The sequence below is a fragment of the Haemaphysalis longicornis genome, unplaced genomic scaffold, assembly GCF_048455015.1.
Source record: "Haemaphysalis longicornis isolate Haplotype H1 unplaced genomic scaffold, Haemaphysalis longicornis Haplotype H1 scaffold_12, whole genome shotgun sequence".
NCBI lineage: Eukaryota > Metazoa > Arthropoda > Arachnida > Ixodida > Ixodidae > Haemaphysalis > Haemaphysalis longicornis.
Genome location: NW_027526225.1, coordinates 116219471 through 116227855, shown reverse-complemented (window position 1 = coordinate 116227855; position 8385 = coordinate 116219471). Strand labels below are relative to the sequence as shown.

Sequence of the window (8385 nt, the reverse complement as noted above, 5' to 3'; positions counted from 1 at the left end):
GCAGTCCTGCCCTTTTTAATGTCAGAACCGATAATTGAATGGTTCGTTAAATGACGCAACGTAGCTCCTGCTCCAAGCCGGTACTATATAGGAAAAGCTTCATCATCTCACTATCACAAGCTATCTATCATTACGCGGTGCAGCGCTGTGAAGGTGCTGTGAGATTCACCATTTTAAACAATGAATAGCATCACGTAACTTGGAGGCTGTTGTCTGCAATAAACTACTCACCTCCCATGCCCGTCGCTTGTTTCGTTTGACCATTGCAAGGCCAATGTTCTTCGAATTTATGACTGCCCCGTGCCCGCTTCATGTTTTATCTACTCGCAGTCGCGGATCACCCTGTATCAATACTCTCTCTCTCTCTCTCTCTCTCTCTCTCTCTCTCTCTCTCTCTCTCTCTCTCTCTCTCTCTCTCTCTCATTAGAGCTCTTCACCTCTTTCGACTTCTCCGTCCCCACCTCACCACCCACTCCTATTGCGCACACGGTCCACTCCTGAAGATGCCACAGAAGCAGGGGCTTTTTCCCAAATCACTCATCGGACATCGCACAAGCGGCAGGCAGGGTCCGTCTCCTTCAGGAGCCACGCGAGCTCGCGGGGGGCGGCAGCAGTCACGGCTCGGCCATGCTACTCAGGCTGGACGCCGGCGAGCTGGGAGGCGTGGAGGGGGTGGCGTCGTTCCCCGTCACGTGGCCGTCCACCTCGGGCGGCTCCTGCTTGACGCGCACCGAGCAGAGCAGCAGGAGGCCGTCCCGGTGGCGCTGGTAGTCGAGGATGGAGCTGAGCAGGCGGATGTAGCGGATGGCCAGCCGCAGGATCTCGTTCTTGCTCAGCTTCTTGTCCGGCGGGTGGGTGGGCACCAGGCGGCGAAGGTCGGCGAACGCCCCGTTCACGTTCTGCTGCCGCCAACCGCTCCCGGCTGCCACGAGCGCGCGCCACGGAGCCCAGCACTGTGCGCGGTTATTTCAAAGGTCCAATACCAAGGGCATTGGCAGTGTTCGATATACTTCGATAAGCTCAGGTACGCACTACAAAGTCTATGCGAACACTTAAAAATAAGGGGTGTGTTCGCATTTCTCTATGTAAGCTGCAACCCAAACTACCCGCGTTCAATATATACGAGCTCGAGCGTGATAATAGGTGCTCGGGCTAGACAGCCTCGACAGGTCAGCTTTAGGCTATACAGGGCCCGCTGTTTCGGGGTGCCCGTGATACACGTGGTGCACGTTTTTTAAAGATGTTCTTAGGTCGTTTCATGGACACCTACTGCAGTTATTTCAGTCCCTTTCCCCCCTAGCTCGCCTCTCTCTCTCTCTCTCTCTCTCTCTCTCATCTCTCTCTCTCTCTCTCTCTCTCTCTCTCTCTCTCTCTCCTCTCTCTCTCTCTCTCTCTCTCTCTCTCTCTCTCTCTCTCTCTCTCTCTCTCTCTCTCTCTCTCTCTCCTAATCAAATGACCTATTGTCACACGATCTTCACCATAATCCTACAACGGTAAGGAGCCTTGCCAATCGCGCAAATCGAGGGAAACCGCACAGACAGAAGCACAAAACGCACTTAATATAACGAAACAGCTTCTTCCTGGTCATTTCTTTAAGTATACGCAACGTCTTTAGGTTTTTTAAGTATCCGCCAAAAAGTATCTACTTTGTCAAAAGAAAGCAGTTAACAAAACAGAGCGAAAGGTCAACGACAGACGACACCAAGAACATTAAGCGATGGGTAGATCGCAGGTTAGCTGTAGCGACGAATTTTAATAAAATAAACTTGTGAAATGTTCGCCTTTTCTTAAGCACTTCTGCATGTAGATTACCAGACGTTTGAAAACAAATCGCAAGTCAATAGCCGCTCTTTCAAGACAGCACGTCTCAAAAACGCTAAGGAAGCTTCAGAAAGTATCAGAGAATTTGATTTCCGTTTGAGTAATTCCAACGCATGGCTCAGAAATTAAGCAGTTGGCTTGTCTGTTTGGATGAAATGTATCCTGGCATGCTCTTTGGATTAAAAAAAAAAAAGCCCGGTAATGCATTATCATATGTGTCTATGCGTGCATTAGGAAAGACACCTTACAACCTCCCGTTGCTTTTAGATCATTCAGTCACGAGTCAGCGTTGCTCCTATCTTCATGGGTGCCGTCTGTCACTTGTAATGTTTCAAAATGTCGACTTCCATCATGCCCTATCACCATTCTAGTCAAGTCGGTTATAAGAAATATTTCGATATAATAGGAAATTTGATGTAGGAGACTCGCGATGTACACAATGTTTGATGGAGTTGTTAGGGCTGTTCGATATAACGAATAATTAGAGATATTGAAGTTCGGTGTAAAAACACATTCCACTGCATAAGTTCAACAGTACGTGTGCACGTTCGCAACGTAAACAATGTTTTAGTGATCTGTCCATTTGATTTGATTTGTAGTTATTTAGGCTGTTCGATGCAACGAATAACTATAAATATTGAAGTTCGATGTAAACACATTCCATTGCATAAGTTCAACACTATACGTGTGCACGTTCGCAACGTACGCAATGTTTTAGTGATCTGACAATTTGATTCAATTTGTAGAGTTGTTTAGGCTGTCCGATATAACGAATCATTCGAGGTATCATAGTTCGATATGAGCACATCCCGCCGTATAAGTCAGCGGTACGTCTATACGTATGTACACAATATGCATACACAGTGTTTCGTGGGAATATATACTTAGAGATATAAAAGTTCGATATAGAGACACCATAGGTTCACCAATGCGCCTATATACGTACCTGTTGGTGAACATGCGTCGCGTGGCCTTTCGGGGCCGCCTGTGGTGGCTGGACGGGCTGCTGCCCGACGTCGAGGAGACGCGTCCGTAACCCGAGGCCGCCGGCGGCGAGCACGGCTCATCACAGCTGCTGTCGTCGCTCAGGCCGTTCCGGTCCTCCGAGTCCGTCGTGTCCGTCGAGTCCCGCAGGGAGGAGGAGTCCATGGCCGGCCCCGTTGGCTCCGTCTCGCCCTGTTGGCCGCCGCACCGATCACACTGAGCGGCTTCCCTCGAGTGAACGGGATGCCGAAGCGCCGCACGCGCGTGGCGTTTCAGAAGAAAAAAAAAGTCGGTCTTGTTAAAAAATAAAAACCGGCCTTGTCATGACAAAAAAAAAAAACAGTACAGATTGAAAGAAGTAGCCTTTGGTAACACACCCAGTCGCATTTCAACCCCGAAAGATGTTTCTAACACCCTAACACCCCCCCCCCCCCCAAAAAAAAAGCGACAGGAGTATTAATTTCATTTCATTATTAGCCTTAACGCGCCGACGCTACACAGGCGATGAGTCGCGCCGTAGTGGGGGGCTCCGGATTAATTTTCATCACCTGGACATCTCTGACGTTCGCCAAAATCCTCCATCGGAAAAGCTGCCGCCGTGGCTGGGAATCGAACCAGCGCCCCTGGACTCAGCAGCATAACGCCATAGCCACCGAGCCACCGCAGCGGGTTCAATTATAAACTTTCAAATTTGGCGCTACAGTTCCGTATTATAGGACGGACTGGTGTATTGTGGACCAGCACTAAAAACATAGTCATCAGTGTGTTCAAGTTAGCATTCGAGTGATGCGATCAAATGGAACTGGAGGCCCCACTACAGTCACCCCGTCGTGTTCCTCTGCGATGGCTAATCACACAAACAAGGTTTTGTGACGTCACAAAAAAATGCGGTGAAGTGTCTGGCGAGTCAGCACTGCATGCCTCAGATGTTTTCTTTAATATCTCGATTATCGGTTTAAAGTTTGCGGTAACATTGTTTTCATTGTTGTCGGGACAAAGCAGTTCCTTTAACGAACCGAACTTGCATGTTGCCTTAATGGCCCCTTCAACACTCTTCTACATTGATGGATTGATTGATTATGGGGTTTAACGCACCGACGCAACGCAGGCGATGAGGCGCGCCGTAGTGGAGGGCTCCGGATTAATTCTGACCACCTGGGGATCTTTAACGTGCGCCGAAATCTCGTACGCACGGGCGTTTTTGCTTTTCGTCTCCACCAGAAAAGTGGCCGCCGAGGCCGGGAATCGAACCCACGACCGCGTTCTCAGCAGCACAACGCCTTAGCCACTGAGCCACCATGGCGGGTAACACTCTTCAACGTCTCATGCTGTAGTTTGCACCTAAGCCATTTCACATCATTGTTCTATAAACAGAGCACGTTTCTGGCGTGCTGTTCGATGCTGTGCAAAGGTCAACGTTTGCATGAGCGCAAGTTATGGCATCGCCTCCTGTATTTTTACAAAGCCAAACGCATCAGCCCGTACCGGCGAACCAAGCCCTCTCCTTCTACTCCGGCCACTCTCCCCCAATCGCTAGCCTTCCCAGCGCTTTAGTCATGTGACCGGTTCACCTTGGGCGACGCGCGTGGTGGTAAGCGGAAACGTTGGCAAAACGTGCTCCGCCGCGCGTTTGAGTTTTCTAACGCTAGCGAGAGCGTCGTTACTCCGACAACCTCAAACATCGGTTGTCTTGGCAACCAGGCACTAGCCTCTCTCGAATTTAGTTACAGTCGGGTGATCCCGGTTCAGCTCGTAGCCCCACCTTGAGACATATGGACACTGCAGGCGCACCACTCACTCCCTTTGGAAAGTGGGCGATTCGTTTGGCATTGTAAAATGCAGGAGGCGATGGTTTTGGGGATATGACCGCGTGAACAGTCAGAAGCGGACCTCGCATGTTTTAGAATAGGATAAAAAAAGAACAACGGAATGAAAGATGTGATGGAGATGCGAAAACTATGAAAGCAAAAAAAAAAGGAGATCAGCAAAAGTAAAAGAAAAAAAGAAACGAAACTAGTCCAGGCTGACACCTGGGTATTAATTCCTTGAGGGCCCTGTGGCCATGTCACTGATCCAAGGAAGCCTGCCTGCGTGGTTGGATGTCTATCTGCACAAAAAACCACGTGCTGGAGTTTTTTTACGGACTTATTTGTCACCTTACGCAGAATCTTTACGAATTCCCGTACTGTATTGGGTAAGTATGCTAACTGCGCAGCTTCGCAAAAAAAAAATTAAGCTTTTCCATTTTTTGGAACAAAAATTACGGTATACCGGCAACCCGTTTCCAGACTACCAGGTGAGCGCAAAGATAATCGTCGTTGGCGCTAATTTCCACTAAAATAAATCCTGTCCGGAAGCTATGACGACAACGAAGATACGATTACCAGCTGGCGGCAGGCAACTCGTCAGTTGTTGTTTTCGCTGCAGCACGAGCGCGGTCTTTGTGGCTCCAATTTCTGCATTCCTTATTACGCCCCACTCGATTCCCACACTTATGTGCAGTAAACCATGTGCTGATAAGATTACGCCTGCAATCAACCCGGTCATGGTTTCACTCGAAATCTTAGTGCGCCGCTTGGGCTAGTTGACGTCAATACCATTTTCTCTACAGCTGCGGGCTGAACAGACTCACTTATCAACGCAGGATATGTCACTCACCTCCTGAAGGACGGATGTGCGGCAAATGACACGGCGTCTAGCACTTCCCCGCTATGTCGACAAAAAGGAAGTCGATACAGGATAGCGGAAGTACGTTATCACGCCTTGTTGCACGTGGTCTTCGAAACCATGGCTACTGCGCAATATAACCACGTTATAGCGTGCAGTGAAGCCGCCAGCGTTTGTTATAATTGCTGCTTGTGTCACGGCTGTATGTAGGTCTTTTGAGGGAAAAAAACACGAAATCTGCGAAGTAACGAATGAACGGAAACTATATTTGCGTCCATTGTATTAGTACCTGTGAATTGACGGAATAAAGTACGTGTTCGCGGCATGTACACAAGCGCGGAAGTTCTACTAGTAATTCAAAGGTCAAAAACTCATTTCAGTTAGGCTCGAAAGGACCCAGGCTGCAGGATTAAAATGGAACGGTTAGTGATGTAGCCTATTAATACCTGAAATGAGCAGCTACTTGGTACATCGTTTTGTAGCAGAACCGAAACGTGTACTTGAATGACAATCGTAGTCACGCAAAATCATTCAGAGAAGTGAGTTAGGTTGATGAAGTGAATTTCGCCAAAATAACGCATCAGCTTGGTTGGCATCCAAACATGGGCGGAACCATGAAAAGAAATAAAAGAACAAAAAAATGTTTACTCAGTGACGTTGCGTTGACAGGTTCTATAAGACGTGAGGTCAAATTAAGCAAATAAAGCCAGACATGTTTGAAGGCCATAGAACTTCTTTTTTTAAATTTCTCAAAGACGAATGTTGTACAAGTTGATAGCAAAAATTTAGTGTTCACGAACTTGACGTTCTTGCTCATGCCATTCACGGGGTACGATTTGGTTCAACATGAAACGTAAGGCAAATTACTTTCTGTCAACTTCTCAGACATTCAAATGATATGCATGCTTTTTCGTGCAAAACATTTCTTGCTTACTCAACCCGTTTTCAGGGACTATCTGGCTGTCTGGCCCCTCATCCCAAGAGAGACCTGCCTGTAAAGCGCGCACTGCAGCACCACGGGTATTGTTGCAGGGAAACAAACATAACTGTTAATGCGAAGCATACTCGCACTAGTTTCCCTCAAACTGGTCGAGCTATACGTATTGCAGCATTTGTTTCCTGTAACGACACGGGGATCCTTACCTGCGTTTGCATGTGTGGCAATACAGATAATTATCGCCATCGAGAAAGCTTGGCATTTAGGAAATTCGTTTAGGATGGCCAATAATGTTGTTTTGTTGTGTAGAACCTTCTCACTTCGCATTTATCTTAGTTTTCAAAAATTTGAAGCTGCGTTCTCAAATCTCTAATTGAGGGTTTAGTAGCTACATTTTGATATTGTAAGTGCTACATTTTATTTAAGCTTTCCTTAATTCTTTATTGCTTGCTGGTAATATTGCATGTATTATAGTAATCACCGATGATTGATTCTACGGAGATTTCACTACAAATAATCAAAACGTTTCCATCTGGAAAACTATAAGAAAAAACATGATAATTATCACTGCCGTTATCATTGGCTTTCGGCATTAGAATCGCGTTGTGGGGCTTTGCCGTTATGCACCAAAGTACTGCGGCAAAACCTTCACACCGAGCAAACAGTGAGGCTCAGCGGCGTTGTAGCAAACTACTGCGTGAAAGCGCTTTGAGCGAGCAATGAAAAGGGTTCTGAGATCTGCTGGGCTGAGATAAATGCAGTTCAATACGCTGGTGGATCTGGCGCCGCAAAACTGTTCTTCTCTCAATGGCAAGCGTGCAGGTACGTAGACACAAGTAGGATTTCATGTGATTAAGTGAGTTTGGTCCCACGTTCAATTCGTTTTTAGTTCAGGTTTATCACTTCAATATTCACATGTTCCGATTGTTGACTGGCCTTTTAGCTTAATTGCTATGGAGCTAAAACGTAATTTCTTCTGACATAAAACCTCTCCATCTTAATTAATAGCCCTATAAGACGACGGGATGTTCTATCTCTTATTTTGCTCGAATGGCACCAAGCTTGTCAACATTATTAGCGCCACTGGTCCGCAAGAAAAAAAAAGTGAGAGAAAAAGGCCGCAATATGACACCCGCCCTTCAACCGGTACGTGATTTCCTTGTGCGAATTACACACTAAACTGGGATTTCTCGTGGCGAATACAAAAGTGGAAACCGGAAAAGCTTACAGTGGTTTCATTCTATTGCAAAACTTACTTCCACCCTATGCTCGACATTCGAGCGCGAATGATCCAGCGTGCAGCTAGAAAATGTTTTTTTTTTTTTACATGAAACGAGAAGCCGGTAAACACCCGCCAACACAATAAAAATATAAAACAAACAAACATCCCTGGCGGCTTAGCAAGGAGACAAAATCGTGTCCTACTTGTCTGCTTGTCCCTCGGAGAGCTTGTCCGGGTGCCGCGTAGACCGGGATGTTGTGTTTGTGCTCCCCGCCGATTTGAACGCCGAGCCCGTGGTGGCGGCACGTGGCGCTGCGAGCGGTCTCCGATCGATCGTCCAATGGCGTTGCGGGTGGCGCCTCGTTCCCGATGTTACTGGCTGTCGCTTAGCCAACTGGAAACCCGCCTTCTCGCGTCGCCCGGCCAACCACGAGCCCCGATTCAACCTTTCGCAAAAACTGGATCGATACCTCCGCAGCGATTAGCCCGCCCTCGTGTTTGAAATAAAAACAACGGCGCAGACAGACAGCCGGCGGCAACAGAAACAGCAACTACCGTGAACCGACGCTCGTTTCGTGCCCTCGTGCAGTGCTTATTTAACGCGTCCCACTTATTCTTTGGAATACAATAGCATCTCTTGGGCTATCTGAACTTTTGGTCTGTCCGTCTGTCTGCCCCTCGATTTAGCCATCCGGCCAAAAATTAACACAATTTTTGAAGGAGAAGTTGATACAGTAAAGGCTCGTTAATTCGA

The 8385-nt window shown here is 47.5% G+C and overlaps 1 protein-coding gene across 1 annotated transcript; it reads right to left on the bottom strand.

The window, feature by feature from the left end:
* Positions 1-6: 6 nt before the first annotated feature.
* Positions 7-7928, bottom strand: LOC144163339 (uncharacterized). Its single transcript, XM_077694275.1, has 3 exons — positions 7835-7928; positions 2748-2997; positions 7-922 (listed from the first exon to the last, which is right to left on the bottom strand). The coding sequence occupies exons 2-3, from the start codon at positions 2968-2970 to the stop codon at positions 615-617; spliced, it is 531 nt and encodes a 176-aa protein (XP_077550401.1). The 5' UTR covers positions 2971-2997; positions 7835-7928; the 3' UTR covers positions 7-614.
* Positions 7929-8385: the final 457 nt, after the last annotated feature.